Source organism: Saccopteryx leptura, chromosome 4 (assembly GCF_036850995.1).
Source record: "Saccopteryx leptura isolate mSacLep1 chromosome 4, mSacLep1_pri_phased_curated, whole genome shotgun sequence".
Classification (NCBI taxonomy): Eukaryota; Metazoa; Chordata; class Mammalia; order Chiroptera; family Emballonuridae; genus Saccopteryx; species Saccopteryx leptura.
In genome coordinates this window covers 18,011,579-18,032,240 of record NC_089506.1, presented here as the reverse complement: position 1 = coordinate 18,032,240, position 20,662 = coordinate 18,011,579, and the positions used below count along the sequence as shown (strand labels likewise).

Genomic DNA, 20,662 nt, shown 5'->3' with positions numbered 1-20,662 from the left:
ATTATCAGCTTGTAGGCATCAGTTTCTCTAATTGTCAAGTAGTGAATCCTTTATCTGGCATTTAATCTTGCCTCCCTGGGAAAACCAGACCTTAACCACAGAGTAAATTTTCAAATTGCTGACCTGAAGTAACGTGACACCCTGCCTTGGCAGTGAACCTTTGCTCTGTTATTCTTAGGAAGGATAATGATGTACTTACTCTTTAGCCTGAAGGCCCTCGTTTCACCACCTTAAGAAGTAACATCTAAGTACTAGTTACAAAGGTCTGAGTTTGGAAATTCCAAAGAATATAATTTCATTGACACATATTTTTATTTTTTGGAAAGATAATTTTTTAAATGTAACTTTTATCATTTCTACCACTTCTTAAGCTATTGATCTTACCTATGTCAGCATGACTTAGAGGATCATGAATATATTATATATGTTATTTTACAAGTGTGTTTCAAATTTTTCTTTCCATGAAATGCTCAATTTTTATAAGTAGGGAAACTGAGATTAAAGAATTATAATACAGCCCACAGTTTAAAACAGAAAACGTAGAGCTTTATGGAACTAAATATTTGTTTAGCAGGCTTGAAAAGAATGTTGAGTAATTTCCATAAAATAATTTCCTAGAAGGTGTAAAATGAAAAGGCAAATTTAAATTCACTTCTACCTCTTGACTTCTGTGATTTAGTTTTACTATTGTTTGGCCTTGTACTTACAGTGAAGATTATTTATATTCCACCTCTGAGACACATGGTTGAGTAGTTCTCAGTAGAAGTTTTGCAAGATAATTTTGATATGAAAAATTTTGTTTCCTCAGCAAAATTTGCCACATCTAAAAATGTTACAGTAATACCTTACCTTAAACTTAGGATGTCTGTATTTTCCTATACTGTAAAAAATAACACCACAAAAATGTTAACATATCTAGATAGAATATACCCACATGAAGCCAAGAAATTAAATTGTACTACATTTAATATGGTAATATTTGTCAAAATCACATGTTCTATATAGGTTCATTAATTTGAAGTTTGATGATGCTTTATTTTCAGAGTGAAAGAAATGAACTTGCTAGAATTTAAAACTTAAGCTTATGTATATATATATATATGAATGTTCTACTAATTTTATATATTATTTGTTACTTAAATTTTAGGATTTTAGTTATTTAACTTTGATATTTTGAATAAGGCAATCTGTCACCAAATTTAGTTTACACATACCTCAGTTTTATAATCATAGATCAGAAATTAAGGGTCATCATCTTTTTACCTATAGATAATTCATTTTTTGTAAATTAAACTATCAGACAGTAATTACTGTTCAACCTTTCATATATAGCATAAGTCTGTGAGATGGGAGCACAAAATATTTGTGACCACTCAACATCTCTCAGTATTCAAGGATGCAGGACCAGACCCATTGTTTTCTTAATCTCACTGTAATGTTTTGTGAAAAGGTCAGAGTTGTAGAAACATTTAGCCAAATTTGGAAAAACAAAGCTGGGAGAGTGCACATACAAACAGTAAATTTTAAGTGAATATTGGCTGTATTTAAGACATTAGAAATAAATAAAATATGTAGAGGATAAAATGCGTGAAAGTGTCAATTTAAGTGAATAACAGTAGTTTAGTATTTCCTAAAAAGTTGATGAAGATGATTTAGAAGTCTTACCTCCTTAGAGGTACAGACGTGGTTTCTTTTGGAGGGGAGGAGGAAGAGAAGCAGGAGAGGGGAAGGGGAGCAGCAGATGGTTGCTTCTGTTGTGTGCCTGACTGGGAATCAAACCTAGGGGTGTCCATGTGCTGGCCAATGCTCTATCCACTGAGCTTTTCTTACTGCACAGCTATTATATGTGTATATTCTTACTGTAAAGATTTAAATAATACAAAAGTAATAGAATAAACCACAAAATTGCCCCCTTCATTCTTATCCTGTATAATTTCCATAACTTCATTAGAATAATTTACTATCTTAGTTTGATAAATGTTCTAACTCTTTTTCAAAGTTTTTAGCTATATGGATGCATGTATGTACAGATAGAGAGACAGACAGACAAATGTGTGACTTTTTTTCAACATAAATGATACCGAACTATTGATTTTGAACTACAGATTGTTTCAACCAAATTACGTGTTGGTGAAATATATATAAATATATCTCTTCAAGACTTTGTTAAACATACTCTATATATTTCTAATGTTTTTCTACCTGGTCCTTTATATACCATAAGTCCTTGATGTTGTCACCAAAAGTTAATGTGACATGTACCACAAACTGTTCACCATAATCTCTTTTCCCTTTTCTGTTATCCCTTGCACTGAAGTATGGCCATGTGACTAAATTCTCTTCAATCGAATATAAGCAGAAGTGATTTATACCACTTCTAGGCCTGGCCTATAAAAGCTTCTCACATGAACTTCGATTCTGCCCCATCGGCCTTCGTTGATAATGGCAGTCATCATCACCATACATCTCTGAACGACCATGTGACACAGAGCTCCCCGATCCCCCTCCCTACCCCAGACCTCGAGTGTCCTCTTTGGACTCTTATGAGAGAGAAACAAACACACTTCTGTTGTGTTGGAGCTGTTGCATTTGAGAAGTTTATACTTGAAAGAACTTAAAAAATAATAACAAACAAAGCCCAAACTGAGTGGAAGAAAAGAATAAAGATCAGAGCAGAAATAGGTGAAATAGAGGATAGGTGGGGACGGGAGAGGTTTGACTTGCAGTGGTGAACACACAATGCAATCAACATGCATATGGTGTATTATAGAATTGTACACCTGAAATTTGTATAATTTTATTAACCAATGACACCCCAATAAATTTAATAAAAGAAAAATTAATAAATTAAAAAAAAAAGATCAATGAAACCAAGAGCTGGTTCTCCAAAAACAAACAAGATTGATATATCTTTAACCAAACTCATCAAGAAAAAAAAGAGGATCCAAATAAATAAAATCAGAAATGAAAGAGAAATAACAATTAACACCACAAAATACAAAGGATTATAAGATAATATTATGAACAACTATATGTCACAAAATAGGACTATTTGGGCAAAATGGGTAAATTTCCAGAAACATACAATCTTCCAAACCTGAATCAGGATGAATCAGAGAATCTGAATAAACAGATTACAACTAGTGAAACTGAAACAATAATCAAAAAACTCCCAACAAACCAAAGTCCTGAACTGGATGACTTCAAAGGAGAATTTTACAAAACATTCGAAGAAGAAATAACACCTATCTTCTCAACCTATTCAAAAAAATTCAAGAGGAGGGAAGATGCCCAAGCTCATTTTACAAGGCCTGTATTAACCTAATGCCAAAACCAGAGAAAGACTGCAAAGAAAGAAAATTATAGGCCAATATCTCTAAAGAACATAGATGCTAAATTCCTCACAAAATATTAGCAAACAGGATCCAGCAATACTTTAAAAAGATCATACTCCATGATCAAGTAGGATTTATGCCAAAGATACAAATTTGATACAATATCTACAAATCAATAAATGTGATATACCATATAAACAAAATGAAGGATAAAAACCACGTGATCATATCAATAGATGCAAGAAAGGTATTTGAGAAAACCCAGCACCCATTTATGGTAAAAAAAAAAAAAAAAACTCAGCAAAATGGGAATAGAGGGAACATACCTCAGTGTAATAAAGGCCATATATTACAAACTCTTGCCAACATCATACTCAGTGGACAAAGACTACAAGTGTTTCCCTTAAGATCAGGAATAAAATAGGCATGTCCACTTTGACCACTCTTATTCAACATAGTACTGGAAGTTCTAGCCACAGCAATCAGACAAGAAGAAGAAATAAAAGGCATCCAAATTGGAAAGGAAGAAGTAAAACTATCATTATTTGCAAATGACATGATACTCTCAATAGGAAACTGTAAAAATGTTACCATAAACTACTAGCACTGATAAGTGAATTCAGTGAAGTAATAGGATTCAAACAACTTAAAAGAGATACACATAAGTTATAATGTGGTGTCTTTCTCACTAAACCTTTAGATTCTTTCTGATTATCTCCATCTAAATTCCTAGCTTGGAATCAGAAACCTCTCCTCTGGTTGTCCCTAACCACCACTTGATCCAGACTCAGTACCTCTGGCTCTTTATTACCCAGTTGACATTTTTCCCCCATCCATAAGCATTTATTTATTCGTGCAGTAAACATTTACTAAGCCTCTTAGATACGTCAGGCACTTTTTTTTTTATAGGGACAGAGAGAGAGAGAGGGTTAGATAGGGACAGACAGACTGGAACGAGAGAGATGAGAAGCATCAATCATCAGTTTTTCATTGTGACACCTTAGTTGTTCATTGATTGTTTTCTCATATGTGCTTTGATCATGGGCCTTCAGCAGACCGAGTAACCCCTTGCTTGAGCCAGCGACCTTGGGTCCAAGCTGGTGAGCTTTTTGCTCAAGCCAGATGAGCCCGTGCTCAAAGTGGCAACCTCGGGGTCTCAAACCTGGGTCCTCCGCATCCCCAGTCCGACGCTCTATCCACTGTGCCACCGCCCTGGCACTTTTAATCACAGTTAAGTTCTTATAAACGTAAGAGATATTGCCTCTCTCAAGGCATTCATGGTTAAATGTCAGGATAGATATGTAAACAGGAGTAATGGCAGGCCAGTTTGAAACTGGGGGAAAGGAGAGCCAGTGATATAATAGGGACATATAAAGAAATACCTAGGATTTTTTTCCAAGGTACAGTAGTATTTAGTTTCAGGGAAGGTGTGTTGTCAAAGTCTATGTTATACGAAGGATGTGGTAAATTAGAATTGACTTGGCACAGTATTTTAGACAGTAGAGAAGGTGTGGCATCAGAAGTCTTCTGGCAGGTAGCTTTCCTGAGAGTCTGAGCAGAAGAATTGCGTAGATTATTTGATGTGGAGGAAAGAGTCACTTCTTTGGCAAATAGCAGCAAAGGTATCAGGGCTTACCTTAGAGGAACTGAAAAACTAATCAGAAAACTGAAGTCGATCTAAAATATTGCTGGAACTGACCATAGCTCAAACACCATTATGGTTCTCAGAGCTCATCCCAGGCACAGAGTGAAATTAGACTCATTTTTGTTTTTATCAATGGGTTAGGACTAGCCTTTGGTTAGGATTAGCTTAGTTGGCTTCATGAAGTTCTAGCAATAGACAACCATTGAAGGTATTGATAACTATCAGGTCTCTGTAGCGTAGAATCTAGAATGAAGCATCCGGGAGCCTGGCAAATAGCACCAGTCACTGGGGTGGGAGGTAAGCGTGCTCTGTAGTTCCAGGGGAGCTGCTGAGAGTAGGAAAAGGTCTACACACCGGCTGACAGGCAGGAAGCCAGGTGCTGAACCTGGGAAATAAGGAATGGGTTCTGCTGATGGGGAACGGCATCAGGAGCTCAGTTCCTGGTCCCAGAACAGGTCAGAAACTATTCTCCAGATCTTTGGCCTGAAAGTCTCCAGTGTGGGACAGGATTGGTTCAAGAGATGGCTGTCAACCAAATACCACAAAGAGTACGTAAGTAGCTTCAATCTCATATGCTTTTAGGAAGAGGAAGGCAAGGATACTATTTCAGAATCCGAATTCTCACAATGAAGACTGGCTCTTACAAAAACCAGGGAAAGCATGAATTCAAGGTACAGATAATATAGATATTAATTATATTCACTCTCTAAGAGTTTTTCGTTTGAGTACATTTTTAACATTGTTAATTAGTAAGCTGTACTCCATGACTTGATGTGCTACTCATTGCCTAACAAAATTATGTTTCAGTCTTCCTGCATTTAAGAGCTTCCTCAGTGGGTCTGCCCACAATAAGAAAAACAAAACAAAACAAAAAAATAAGGAAAGGCAGGAGTGCATGCAGGAAAAGGCCATTTTAAAAAGGCATCTCTAGAAAAGATGGAATGTGGAAACTCAGTGTTGTGTTGACTTTGGACAGACTCTCTCTCAGCAGCTAAGCCAGTCTTCAGCTTCCTGTGTGCTTCTCCTCCCCTCCCGCTTCCGGAAGAGGCTCGTTCTCTCTCTCTCTCTCTCTCTCTCTCTCTCCCTCTCCCTCTCTCTCTCTCTCTCTCTCTTCCTTTTTATTGAATTTATTGGAGAGTTTTCTCTTGGTAACCATAATAAGCTTAAGAGTTTTCTCACTAATATTTCTTCTTCTTTTTTTTTCTTTTTTTTTTTTTCTGAAGCTGGAAACGGAGAGGCAGTCAGACAGACTCCCGCATGCGCCCGACCGGGATTCACCCGGCACGCCCACCAGGGGGCGATGCTCTGCCCATCCGGGGCGTCGCTCTGTTGCAACCAGAGCCACTCTAGCGCCTGGGGCAGAGGCCAAGGAGCCATCCCCAGCGCCGGGACCATCTTTGCTCCAATGGAGCCTCGGCTGCGGGAGGGGAAGAGAGAGACAGAGAGGAAGGAGAGGGGGAGGGGTGGAGAAGCAGATGGGCGCTTCTCCTGTGTGCCGTGGCCGGGAATCGAACCCGGGACTCCTGCACGCCAGGCCGATGCTCTACCACTGAGCCAACCGGCCAGGGCCACTAATATTTCTTAACAATTTAAAACCTGTCACTTCCTCAACTTCCAAATAAGTATTTTTTAAATTTGACTGTCAACCTGTAAAAAATAAGATTTTCTCTTAATGAATGTGAATTCTGTAACTCCTGTTAGTCTCTTCCCTGCAGTTTACAAATGATCTAGTTGTACTAGATCATTTTGAAATAGCTTTTGAAAGACTTATTTTTTTAAGTGCATGCTACTACTGGATTGATAATAAAAACTTTCATTTTAGCAATTAATGTTTTAACAACTATACAGATGTAATTCAGGAGTTTGGCTTTCAGATTAACTTTTCCATTCAGTTTAGATACATTATACCTACTGATGAGTTTTTACCAAATGGGCAATTTTTGACATAAAAAGTATTTACTAAGACAGTCTGTATTATTAAAAGATGCTTAGACTCATTTTAGGCTCTAGAAATGAAAAAATATATTGCATTTAGGTAAGCAAAAAAGGTTTTAAATTGATCAGCCAGCAAACACAGGTGTATTTCTTGTGTTTCTTGTAATATAGGATCATACCCACAGGTACTTGCCAGTGTGCTCGAGGGAAATGGCTGCACATGTTTGTTTGTTTGTTTTGTATTTTTCTGAAGTGAGAAGCAGTAGGCAGTCAGACAGACTCCCGCCTTCGCCTGACCAGGATCCACCAGGGGGCGATGCTCTGCCCGTCTGGGGTGTTGCTCCGTTGCAACTGAAGCCATTCTAGCGCCTGAGGCAGAGGCCGTGGAGCCATCCTCAGGGCCTGGGCCAGTTTGCTCCAATGGAGCCTTGGCTGCAGGAGGGGAAGAGAGAGATAGAAAGAAAGGAGAGAGGGAAGAGTGGAGAAGCATGTGGGTGCTTCTACTATGTGCTCTGATTGGGAATCGAACTCAGGACATCCACACGCCAGGCTGACACTCTACCATTGAGCCAACCAGCCAGGGCTTATTTGTTTTTTTATAGCCTCAGGACATCACATGATACAAGGTCATTGCCATGTGTAGGTAAGCAAGGCCACCAAGAGGATTAATAAACTGATTTAAATATTATTTCCCACTTTTATTTATTGATTGTTGTTTATGAATGTTCATAACAATGCTGTTAAAACTTTAGAGGTTTTAGTTTTTTCAAACTTTGAAAAATTCAAAAGCAAAGTTGAATTTTTTAAAGGTCTGAGTTCCTACTAGTGTTTGACATTCTAGCGACCTGACTCTGCCCCTTTCCTCAGAGGTTGCAGTAGGTCAGGTCAGATATCCTCAGCTGAACTTCATGGACTCCGCTCCATGTTAACTTGTTAACTTGGTTAGAAGTGTACCACAGTTTAAAATATATATATATATGTGTGTGTGTGTGTGTGTATGTATATATATCAAATTCGTCTGTGCTTTTATGTCATTAGTTAAGAAAATAGGCTGTTCATAAACTATGGAGAAAGAAACGTGGACTATGGAAAGGTTTGAAAATAGTTAAGAATGATTAAACTTAATCATATTTTTCTCTAAAACAGTTTTCGATAATCTTCCAGTTGACTAATTATTTTATAATTGATTCATCTGTATATATCAATAGTAGGCACACACCAAATATCTGTTGAATGAATGAATAAAATCACATTAATTCATTTGTTGAAATTCATCTTGGAAACTAAAAATAGTTCAAAACTAGTGTAACAGAGTTTTGTCCAATACCCTTTGAGTTTTTCTTTGGGTATTTCTGTTTATGCTTCTACTTGCCCAACACATTTTAATTCTGGTTTGGGGACTCTATGTTTGCATTCTGGTAAAAAGGGTAAAGAAACAAGAGGATTCGATGACCTCGTGTCACGACCCACAGGTTGAGAACCACTGCTCTAAGGACAATTCTAGCTCTAAACTCATTTATTTTCAGTGAGTAAAGGAGACAAGTTAAGCACTCATTCCTGGTTGAAGGTAGAAGGTCATTATCAAAGCCAATAGCACACGTTGCATTTAATGGCAGTTCATTAGAAGCATTCTCTAAAAAACATGGAACAAGACAAGGATGCTTAATTTTACTGATTCGTCATTTTTAGAGACCTAGACTTTTAATAATTAAGGCAATGAAAATGAGATATACATTTTAAAAAGGAATAGCTATATCTCTGTCACTATTTTGAAAGACCTTAAGATTCTCTACTTAAGAAATCCCAAAAAAAAGTTATTAAAATGAATAAAGGGATTTAGTAAGATTAGTTGGATACAATGAAAATATACTAAAGTGAGTGGCTTTCCCATTTATAAGAATAACCAATTGAAAATGTGATATGAAGAAAAGGTTCTATTCCCAAGTCACAATTGCTGTACAATGTATACAGAAACTATACAGTGTGCAAGAGTAAATCTACGAAAAATATCTCAAACTTTTGTGAAGAAAACTGCAAAGTTTTACGAAAGACATAGTCAAAGACTCGAATAAATAGACATTCACATTCCCAGTTAAAAAAAATCAAGTTATACGAAAATTTAGTGTCACCTCAAACAAAATATCAGTAAGATTTTTTTAAATTTGACACATTCGTTTTAAAGTTTACTTTGAAGAGAGTATTGCATATCAGTCACGACAAATATTTTAGTTTTGACAATGTGATAAGTCTTGCTTTACTGATGTCAAAAATATATCCAGAAGCTGTAGTGATTAAAACACTATGATATTTAAGTGGGAAGAGACAAGTATGTCAGTGGAAGAGAATAAAGCAGGGGTCCCCAAACTATGGCCCGCGGGCCGCATACGGCCCCCTGAGGCCAAAAATCTGCCCCCCCCCCGCACTTCTGGAAGGGGCACCTCTTTCATTGGTGGTAAGCATATGCATCCTGTGCTCCTGGAGTACTGTATGTGGCGGTGCCGCAAAGCGCAGGGTCGCTCACGTACAGTACTACTTTCGGTGACACAGGACGCACGAGTCACGGCTCCGGAAGCACATCATATCACTTGTTATGGCTAGCAGTGACAAATATGAAACTGGACATTGATCATCTCATTAGCCAAAAGCAGGCCCATAGTTCCCATTGAAATACTGGTCAGTTTGTTGATTTAAATTTACTTGTTCTTTATTTTAAATATTGTATTTGTTCCCATTTTGTTTTTTTACTTTAAAGTAAGATATGTGCAGTGTGCATAGGGATTTGTTCATAGTGTTTTTTATAGTCCAGCCCTCCAACGGTCTGAGGGACAGTGAACTGGCCCCTTGTGTAAAAAGTTTGGGGACCCCTGGAATAGAGCATATAAAAACCTACCTAAGTCTTGATTCCTGGTGTGCCGTCCATCCCATCCCATTCTCCAACCTAAAAAGCCTGTCTCTATAACTAGACTGTTCTAGGATCAGGCCAGTGTAACAGAGTATCCTGGGAAAAACTGGTTTTCACTTTTTGCTGGTTCTTGTTTCGTTTCAGCAGTGCCAATGTGTGTTATTACACTACATGATATATGACACTGTTGAGCAGAGGCAGTGGAGGAAGAAGTCAGCAGTAGCAGAAAGCCCTTTTAAGCACTCAAGCTCTGGTGATCTCTCTTATGCATAAATCATATTCTTCCCTTTCAGGATATATATATATATATATATATTATTATTATTATTATTTAATCTCAGAAACAAGCCATTTCCAAATTCCTCCCCAGACATTCTTTTAAGGCAATGTTCAGCTGACCTGTGGGCGCCACCTAACGCCATTATAAAAATCATGGTCACTTTTGCTGAGGTCATAGTGGGGAGAATTCACGCAGTAGAGTCTCAATGAAGACCGTTAACTCTACTTGATTGATTTCTTCTGATACCCATTCTCAGGTAGTTCAAAAATACAAAGTTATTCTGCAGCTCCGTTGGTTTTCTCTCACTTTCAGTGTAGGATGGATTAAAGGTAAATATCACAGTTAGACAATTACTGTAAATTTTAGGGAAGTAGGGCGTGCTCGAGAAGGTCGTGGCAGTGGGTGGATGTGAGAATTTAAAGGGAGGACAGCAGGATTTACTAACTTAGTAGAAGTGAAGGAGAAGGAGGAGTTGTTAGCATGAGCTCCTAGAAGGGGCATCAGCTATCCCAGCTGCTGTGGTCTAGTCCGTTTGGCCTGCAGGGACAAATGACAGACTGCGCTTAAGGAAGGAAAGCTTGATGAGGAAACATTGGCACCTCACGGGCAGTAATGGCCACACCAGGTACCAGAAGAAGGCACAGATCAAGTCTGTATTAGGTCGCAGCAAACAGACGTTATAGGCAGGAACTGTGGACCAGGATGTTAGACTGGGGCATGGCTTCAGATTGTGCGAAATCAGCTTTACAGTGATTGCGCCTCCAGACATTCACTGGAGAAGAGTTGAGCGGGGCCATCTATCTAGGCCTAAGGAAATGGCCTAGCAAGAAGGAAGCAGGACAGCCATTTGTGGTCACAGACGAGCTTGGGCTCCTTGCCCTGGGAGGAAGGAGCCCTTGGGATAGACGTGTAGAGGGGACTTAGCATGGCAGACTGACCCCTGAGAAGTGTTCTGGTAGAGGATCACCCATTCTCGACCCTGAGTTGTTGACTGGCTCGCTTCTCACCCACGGCAGAGTGAAAGCAGTTTCCTGACACCCAGGGATTACCTGAGCACTGTATTAATGTGCAGCTGGCTGCTTGTCCTGGTACCAGGTGCTTTATCTCTCTACAGTTTATCTCTCTAAGCACTGTTTTCCTTGTCTCTGCTCCACTTAAGAATCTCCCTAAAGCCATTTGTTTTCTGTCAGATTAAATTTCAGTGCTTTACTCTAGCATTCAGAAATTGTTGTCAGTTTACCTGCCCTTTTCTATGAATACAAGTCCTTGTTTCAGGAAGATTGCTACTGTCCTTCAAATATTTCGTGTAAGCCTAGAATGTTCATATATTTCCTGACATTAAAATTTGTATTTTCTTTTTCTAAATATTTTCAAGGCTGGTCATTATAGCATTGTTTTATACAGTAAAAAACATGAATCATCCAAGTATTTAACTATTTGGAATTAATTGTGATATGTATGCTAGAAACATTTACTATGAAGTAGTATACAGTTATTAATAAGGACCTATTGAACTATTTAGTGAATTGGGAAAATGGCCCTGATATATTAATAAGTAAAAAAAATCCAATTACTGAACAGTAAAATGTAACCCCATTTTTTTTTTGCCAAAAAGGAAAACAAAACAGGCCCTGGCCTGTTGGCTCAGTGCATAGAACGTTGGCCTAGTGCATGGATGGATGTCCCAGGTTTGATTCCCAGTTAGGGCATGCCTTAGAAGCACCCATCTGCTTCTCCTCCCCCTCCTCCTTTTCTCCCTCTTCCCCTCCTGCAGTCAGTGGCTTGATTGGTCCAAGCATCAGCCTCAGGTGCTAAATATATCTCAGTTGATTCGAGCATCGGCCCAGATACGGGTTGCCGGGTGGATCCTGGTTGGGATGCATGTGGAAGTCTATCTCCCCTCCTCTCACTTAAAAAATGAAATAAATAAAGGAAAAGAAAACAAAACAATTATATCTATAAATTTCTAAAGTTTTGACTTTTAAATTATATACAATAATTATGTATCACTTTTGTAATCAGAAAAATAATCCTTTTATTAAAAATAAATTTGTTGTAGTTCAGAGAGAAAATAAATAATAGTGAAGAATTATTTTTCTACAGAGAAAGGTCTTCAAATTAAGGAAAACGAGAGACTTCTTTCCCCCATATACATACTCCTTCTAATTCTATTCGTCTTAACTATAGATAGAATTCAGAATGACTATTGGTAGTAATTATAATATAGTGATCTCGAGTTAGCAACTTTAGTTTTAATCTAAGGGCTACCAATAAATGATTCCTTAGTGGTAGTCATGGACAGTATATCAGGGTTTCACTTTTTAAAGAAAATTAATAAACTACAAAGAATAGACTTCTTAAGAAAATAAGCCTATATAGCGAATGCACAGTAGGCATTCAGCAAGTGTTAATATTCCCTCTAGAGCAGCGATTCTTAACCCGCGTGCTGCAGGAATTTTTAAAACATGCAATACCTGACTATTTAGTCAGGGGCACTGACCTCTATTCCCTTAGACTGTCAAATAAAAAATGGCAGCAGCCAACACAACAATATCTGTCCAGTGTGAATGAATCAGAATTATACCTATGTTTTTGTCAAATCAGCAAAAACTGTGTATTTTTGGTGTGCTGCAGAATTGTAGTAATCAGTGTATGTGCCGCAGAAGGAAGAGGTTGAAAAGCTGCTGCTCTGGAGAAACGACTAGCTCGGAAGTCTAATGTTCTCTAAGACTGAAACTGAAGAAATAAACCACAAGTCCTTCAAACTTCCAGTTCAAAATCCTCAGACCTTTAATAATATTCATTTTAGTATCTTTGGAATATTAATTCATTGTGTTCAAGTGACTGATTTATTTATGAAAAGATTAAGTTCTTCTGAAGACAATATTTTCAAATTTTCCTGTGTTCTGTTAATTCACTTCTAACACGAAAGCATTTCACCCAGTTCAGATTGACTTGCCTTCTTCACTTTAGGTTGCTGTTGGCAGAACAGACCCTGAAGACTTAGACCTCTATGCTACCTCTCGGGAGAGGCGATTCCGTTTGTTTGCGTCTGTGGAATGTGAAGGGCAGTTGTTCATGACGCCATATGATTTTATTTTGGCTGTAACAACGGATGAGCCCAAATGTAAGTTCACTTTTTTAATTATCTTAATAATTTGATAAGATTTTTTTCCTTATCTCTAGTGTGGAGCTGTTTTAAGCTTTTCAGGTAATGTGGTATTTCAAAAGACATTATGTTACACAATGATACCAGATTAACATATTTTAAGAGCTCTTATTGGTATCTCTTCTCTTTTCACAAATGTTCAGTTGTCTCCTTTCTCCATATGTTAAACTTAAACACCACCTTACTCTGATATTTTTTATAATATAAAATTTCTGTTCTGTCTGTTCAATTCTTAAATTCAACATAAACAGAGAAATTCAGAGGACTGGCTTTGAAGTTAGGCCTTCGCAACAATTCTGCCTATATCTTTATTGTAGTTGTGACTACTGCAGGGAAAATATAGGCTAATTATTTTTCAACTTTCCATGTGTTAGAGCAGTGGTTCTGCAACTTTTTGGCATTATATACATTCTTGAAAACCTCTTTAATGTCTAATTTAATAGAAGACAGTTGCACTCGCATGTGCTTTGTATTCAGTTTGTTGCAATATGTGTTTTTCATAAAGTATGTGAGCAAAGTCTGCCTCAATGATATAAAAGTAGGAACAGTATGTTGAAATTAGATAGACTTGTGTTTAAACCTTGACATTCATTTAGTAGCTTTGAGAACTTGGTTAACTTACTTAATCTTTTGTTTCCTCATTTATAAAAATAAAAATAACAGCTTCATCAGGTTTTTTGAGGATTGAGTATGTCAGTTGTGTTTAGGGTAGTACCTGACACACAATAATTACTTCATAAATGTTGGTAGCTATTGTTATCATGTTATTATCACTTGATTTCATAACCATAATTTTTAAAAAATCTTTGATATAATTTTATGGTGACATCAACAAGAATAAAAGGTATCCTGTATAAACATTTGCTTAATATTATAGTACAAATAAATGTTAATTGAAATATACATTTGATTGTTGATTATAACTGTGTTTAAAATAGAGAAAATTTTTTATTTTACCTACTTAATTGGAACCTAAAAAGTCAATATTCCTTTCAGACTAAATTAAGTAATTGATTATTTTCATATAGCTTCAAATATTTTAATTTTAGTAGAGTTTTACTTTGTTTTTTTTTATTTTTCTGAAGTGAGAAGCAAGGAGGCAGAGAGACAGACTCCCACATGCACCCAACCAGGATCCACCTGGCATGCCCACCAGGGGGCGGTGCTCTGCCCATCTGGGGCATTGCTCCATTGCAACCAGAGCCATTCTAGCACCTGAGGCAGAGGCCATGGAGCCATCCTCAGTGCCCGGGCCTACTTTGCTCCAGTGGAGCCTTGACTGCGGGAGGGGAAGAGAGAGACAGAGAGGAAGGAGAGGGGGAGGGGTGGAGAAGCAGATGGGCGCTTCTCCTGTGTGCCCTGGCCGGGAATCAAACCTGGGACCTCCACACACCGGGACCAACACTCTACCACTGAGCCAACCAGCCAGGGCCCTAATTTTAGTTTTAAAAGATATATTATTAAAACATTTTAGACATAAATAAAGTGAACATCAACCTTTAGCTTTAAGAAATAAAATATATTCAATAGAATTAAAGTCCCTCTTCACACAAGTTGTATTTATATATGTGGTAACTTCACATTTAATAAGAAGTTTAGAAAATCAGAAAATCCTTTGAAGAACAATCTTAATGGCTCTTTAGTCTTTATAAGAAAAAGCTAATAATATTGAACATGGTGACATATCCGGCAGAATGAATATGTCTTTTGTGAATAATTTACCCTGGAGATCTCATAAACCCTACAAAACTCAAGAGTGTGTCTAACTTCCTCTTTTGATGAATAGCTTCTGAGCATTGCATAAGAGCATGTGCATGTACTTCTGTGCCATTAGGGTTCTTCTTAGTGCTGTATTTCAAAAGCAACAGAATAATAAATATTTCTTGCATTGGTCTGTTCATTATAAAAGGAGATGTCTTTAAAAGTGAATGTATACAGTATCATAATTAAGGTTAAATGCTGAAATCTACTTTATGGATCTATAACTTCAATGATTTGATTTCACACTTGTATAAACTATCCTGGGTAAAGAAGGGATGTTGTTGCTACATAGAGAAGAAATCTACCTGCCTAGAAATCAGCTCCTTAAATTTTAGAGCATACTCCTTTTGATCTTAAAATGTCATGTTTCTTAAGAAAGAGAAACTTTATAGCAAAAAAAAAAAGTATCCCTACTTTATAATCTTGAATTTGATATATTGTTTACATTAACTATGGTTAATTATACAGAAATAATCACATCAGGATATAAGAATATTACTGGTTGTCATTATTATAATGTAGCCAAAATACTTAATATTTACCAGTTCCTAATTCAGCTATGTTATAGGACTTAATCCCATATAAACCTGAAGATACTTCTTGGGCAGTCATAGATACCCAGTGTTCAAATCTGAGCGAAGGAAACAGCAGTATGGCTCGTGTTCTAATATGATAAGATGTCTAGTGTTTGAGATCTTCAGGAAAGTGAGGAGGAATCAAAGAAAGTGACTGCTAGAATTTTATTCAACTATAACACTGTCAGGGGAGAAGAATGGAAAACAGGGTGAGACTCTCTATCCCACATTATTTGCTCTCTCCTTCATCTCTTTTTCCCTTTGGCCCCATCGTTCCCATTCACCCTACAGAGACCTGGCCTTTGAATTGTAATCACAGATTACAACAGAGATCACGGTTAACACCTTAAAATTATTATTTCTTCTGTTAATATTTTATATTCGAGCTTGAATATTGAGAAAATATTATTATTTATGTTTTTAAGACCATAGGATGCTTAACATGACGTAAGTTAACTTTCTTTATAAATCCAAAAATTCCCAAAGTAAGATAATGATTATGGAAGATGCGTTTCCTATCCTACTTATGTTAATTATTATAAATAGTTTATAATACATGAAACAAATGCACATCATAAATAAAATATTTTGGATTTAAATCTTGAGCTTAAAAAGACTTTTCCTTTTAGATATAAAAGTTTGGTGTTAGGAGTTATGATTGTTGATAGTTACTGTATTTGGGTTATGTGACATTAAATAGTATCTAATTCTTACGTGTTTGTTTATTATAGTTGCTAAAATGTGGAAGTCATTTTCCAAACAGGTAAGTTAAAGCTCTAGGTATACACATACATTCTCTCTCTCTCTCTCTCTCTCTTTCTACACACACACACACACACACACACACACACACACAAACACACACACACAGTGATATATATTGTTTCCTGGAAATTAAATTACATCCAAGAGCCATTTAAAGATGTGGTTCAGTGATAACTCTTGTAATAAATATGTAATGCATATGTAATAAATTGCTATACCTCTTTGGAAAACAGTTTGGTGTATCTACTAAAATGAAAGGTCAACATATCCTATACCTAGCAGTTCTGCTTCTGGGTTTAAACTCTACAACAATGCATGCATATATTAGTAAAGGCACACTTGAATTTGCCTTGTGATCCAGTAATTTGACACCAGTGTAAATACCCAGAGAAACTTTCATATATGCAGGACAGGTTCATGGGAATGTCCATCAATTGTTCATGATGGCCAAAAAGATTGCGATACAATATCTATAATAGAACTGACAAATACGTTTTGATATAGTCACACAGCGAACACTGTGTAATAGTGAAAACAAATGAATTATAGCAATGCTTTCACTAGATGAATCTCAGAAACAGAATGGCAAAGTAAGCAATTCAAAAATATGTAAAGTATAACCCCATTTATATAAAATCCAAAATGTGGAAATGAAACAGTATTGTAAAGGATACATTCATAGGTAAGAAAACTAAAGAATGATAAATATAAAATTTAAGACAATATTTGTCTCTGAGGAAGATGGAGGAGAATATTATAAGTGAGGAATGCAAAGAGGCTTCTCAAGGACTGGTTATTTTCTATTTCTTAACAATTTTTAACTTTAAACTTTTCATATATTCTTTTTTGTGCTTTTACATGAATAATAAACTTCAAATATAAAAAGAGAGAACAGTATTAGCATAGGAATCTAGGGGACTTCCTTAGCCAGTTAAAAAGAATCCTCAAAGAGCCTGCAGCAAACGTTGTTTACTTGTGAAACTTGAGAGACATTCTCTTTAAAATCAGATATAATGTAAATATGTGGCTATCACAACTACGACTTACTTATTACAGGTGTAAACTAATGTTTTGCACTAATTTACTCGAGCTGCCATAACAAGCACCATAGGCTGGGTGGCTTAAACTACAGAAATTTAATTTGTCCTAGTTCAGGAGGCTGGAAGTCCAAGGTCAAAGTGTTGGCAGGCTTGATTTCTTTTGAGGCCTCTTCTTGGCTTGTAGATGGATGGCCCTCTCCCTCTGTTGTCTTCACATGTTTCCTCTGTATGTGTCTGATCCTAAACTCTTCTTATAAGGACACCAGTCATATTGGATTAGAGCCCACTGTAATGACCTTATTTAATAATATGAATTACCTCTTTAAAGGCCCTATTTCCAAATACAGTCACATTCTGAGGTACTGAGAGTTATGACTTCAAATGTGAATTTGAGGCAGACACAATTCAGCCTATACCTTAAAGTGGTTCTAAGGGTTGGAACTGTAGCAAACCATTATTGAGAGAAAAATATAAAAAATACATGATTTTAAGTTTGTTCAAAATTGGTAAAAGTTGCTGCTGCATATAACATCCATGAACCAAAGTTAATGAAATGTTTCAGCACCAGCAATAGAAATTTGGAACTGTACTATCAAATAAGATACATTTTACATAGCAAGAAAAACCATTATATATTTAGTATACCTAACAGAGGTACAAGATGTTATTATATATTTTTAATTAAATTAATTGAGGTGACATTGGTTAATGAGATTATATAGGTTTCAATTTTAGATTTCCGTGATACATGATCTATATATTGCCTTGTGTGCCCATCACCCAAAATCAATCATCTTCTGCCACCATGTTTGGCCCCCTTTTCTTTTACTACCCGCCATCCTCCTTCCCTCTGGTAACTACCATACTGTTGTCTGCGTCTATGAGTTTTAGTTTTATATCCCACAGATTAGTGAAATCATGTGGTTTTTAGCTTTTTCTGACTGATTTATTTCACTTAGTGTAATATTCTCGAGGACCATCCATCTGCAAATGACAAGTGTTAGTCAAATAAGTTTGTAGAATATGATTTTTGTTTGCCTGTATTTTGCATCGAGGGCTGGGCAGCACCAGGTATATGTGGTCTGTGAAATTGCAAATTACCTTCCTGCTTGGGAATAGCCATTGTTTTGCTAATGTTTGCTGAAGGAGAGGTTTTCACTCCAGAAAGTTTTGAAAAAAAAGGAGAGAGAAGAAGGAGAAGAGGCAGGGAAGAAGCCATGTTTGCAGAGAGAATGCAGAGTGCTGAAGAAGAAGCCAGTTTGTATAGAGAGAGAAGGTATGCAGACGGAGAACCAGAGCTGAGGGGTTTTGGCAGCCCTACTGAGACTGGTAGGCCTTGGATTATAGGAGGAACCGGAGAAAATTCTCCTGGTTGTGAAACCAGAGAATGTGTCAGGGCTTTGTGAGCTTTGAATGAAGAGGGAAGTGTTTCCCTGCCTGTTTGCTCATCGGCCAGTGTGAGACTTTAGTAAAGGAATGGCGCACCATTTTTTGGCTCCACTGTTTCTTTGCCACCTGTCCAAATCCAATGGGAACCTATACCTGCATGTGCATGGCCACGAGGCAGCAGCTCCTGGTGATACAACAGGATGTCATCTTTTCTTACAGCTGAGTAGTGTTCCATTGTATAGATTGATATGTACCACCTCTTCTTTATCCTGTCATCCATTGAAGGACACTTTGGTTGTCTCCATATCTTGGCCACCATAAATAATGAACATAGGGGTGCATATGTCTTTGCAAAAATATGTTTTCAGAAGGATATGGCCAGTCTTTTACCAATTGTGTGGCCCTGGGTGTGTTACTTTATGTTTTTTAAGACTCAGTAAAATATGCAAAATGAGGATCATCTTTTATAATTAAATAAGATATTGTAATAGCCCATTGCAAACCACATGAGGGCACTCAATGAAAGGTAGCTATGATTTTTGGCTTTAAATGCTGGCTAAGTTTAAATTGAATACACAGAAACAGTTAAAATGAAAGAGAAGTTAATGTTTATATAATAGAGATAGTAAAAAATAAAGTATATAAAATACATTCAAAATGCTTTTTAATCTCTTGCTCTAACAAAAATATTTATGAGTTTAGTGTTGTTTAAGCAGTAAATATCCCAGCTTCTCATCATTTTTCATACCTGAGTTTTTCCCTCTCTGCTACTGCTACCCATTACCTGGTGGCATCTGTTCCCTGCAGTGCAGGGACAGCACTAGGAAGGAAGTGACAGCCAGGATTCACAGATGGGCTTCAGCAAGCCCACAAATCCCCTAAAAATACCTCTCCTGTCTTTGGCACCCAGGGAGTCCTTTTTGCATGCTAGCTCCACTTTGTAGTGAAAAAGATGACTTGTAAATGTCACAGAACATTTTTAGGTACAACTGCATGAGGAAGGGTTTATCTAAAGTGCTTCTAAATTTGACCAGGTAATGATACCTGGACTATTGGGTAACCAGACTTCAAGTAGCAAGAATCAGATCTGGAAATAGAAGTAGTTTTTTGTGTTTTTTAGCAGACTGATTTTAAAATTCAAATTATTTCAAGATATCTTACCAAATACTTTAATAATTTTTCTTCACATTTAACCAAATTATAATTTTCACAGTTATTTTCAGCACAGTATATACAATAAATTCAAATTTGTTTTAATATTTAAAGAGTAACTTAAATGTTTATATTTTCCAAAATAGTTCCCCCACCACCAGCTGTGATAGTTTGAGTAAAAAACAAAACAAAACTGACTTATCAACAATTGAAGTCCGTATTCTTTACTGAATATTTAACTTAAAATTAGGAAAAAAAATTGAAAGGTGTCCACAATAACTCAATGTCCTTTTCCTCCCACTTCATCTAATGTTATAATTTTTTGAGTCACTATTAAGATATTCTTTAATCTTCCTGATATAATGCTTTGTTCATTTACTTCTACCACAAAGCCCCCTAAATTTAAAAAGGCTCCAGAGAACAGACCCTTTGTGAAGCCTGAGGACCATCATGACCTTAATTAGAAACTCCACCTTTTCCAATGGCTTTCATGAAAATGTCCTTTTCTAACGGGCTCTACAACTTAGACTCACTGTTTTATCTTAATTTGATGATCATTTATGTTACTCTGTTAAATTTATCTGAAATTTTTGATAGCTCTAATAGAGCATCTTTATCATTTACTTTCTGTTTGACTATGTGCAGATATTGGGTTTTGTGATTGAATGAACTACAGGTGGAGAATAGGATAAATACAGCTATGTCTCAGGTCTT

At 36.7% G+C, this 20,662-nt stretch overlaps 1 protein-coding gene across 4 annotated transcripts in view; it reads left to right on the top strand.

Annotated features, from left to right (window-relative positions):
• The window catches only part of MICU3 (mitochondrial calcium uptake family member 3), a 95,475-nt gene that overhangs the window by 14,135 nt on the left and 60,678 nt on the right, over positions 1-20,662 (top strand). For all 4 annotated transcript variants that reach the window (XR_010751018.1, XR_010751019.1, XM_066380237.1 and 1 more), the window contains exons 2-3: positions 13,071-13,224; positions 16,334-16,365. Coding sequence is in view for 2 of the 4 variants with exons in the window: in XM_066380237.1 (XP_066236334.1) it covers positions 13,071-13,224; positions 16,334-16,365 (186 nt within the window). In the remaining 2 variants the exon portion in view is untranslated. The remainder of the gene's footprint in view (positions 1-13,070; positions 13,225-16,333; positions 16,366-20,662) is intronic.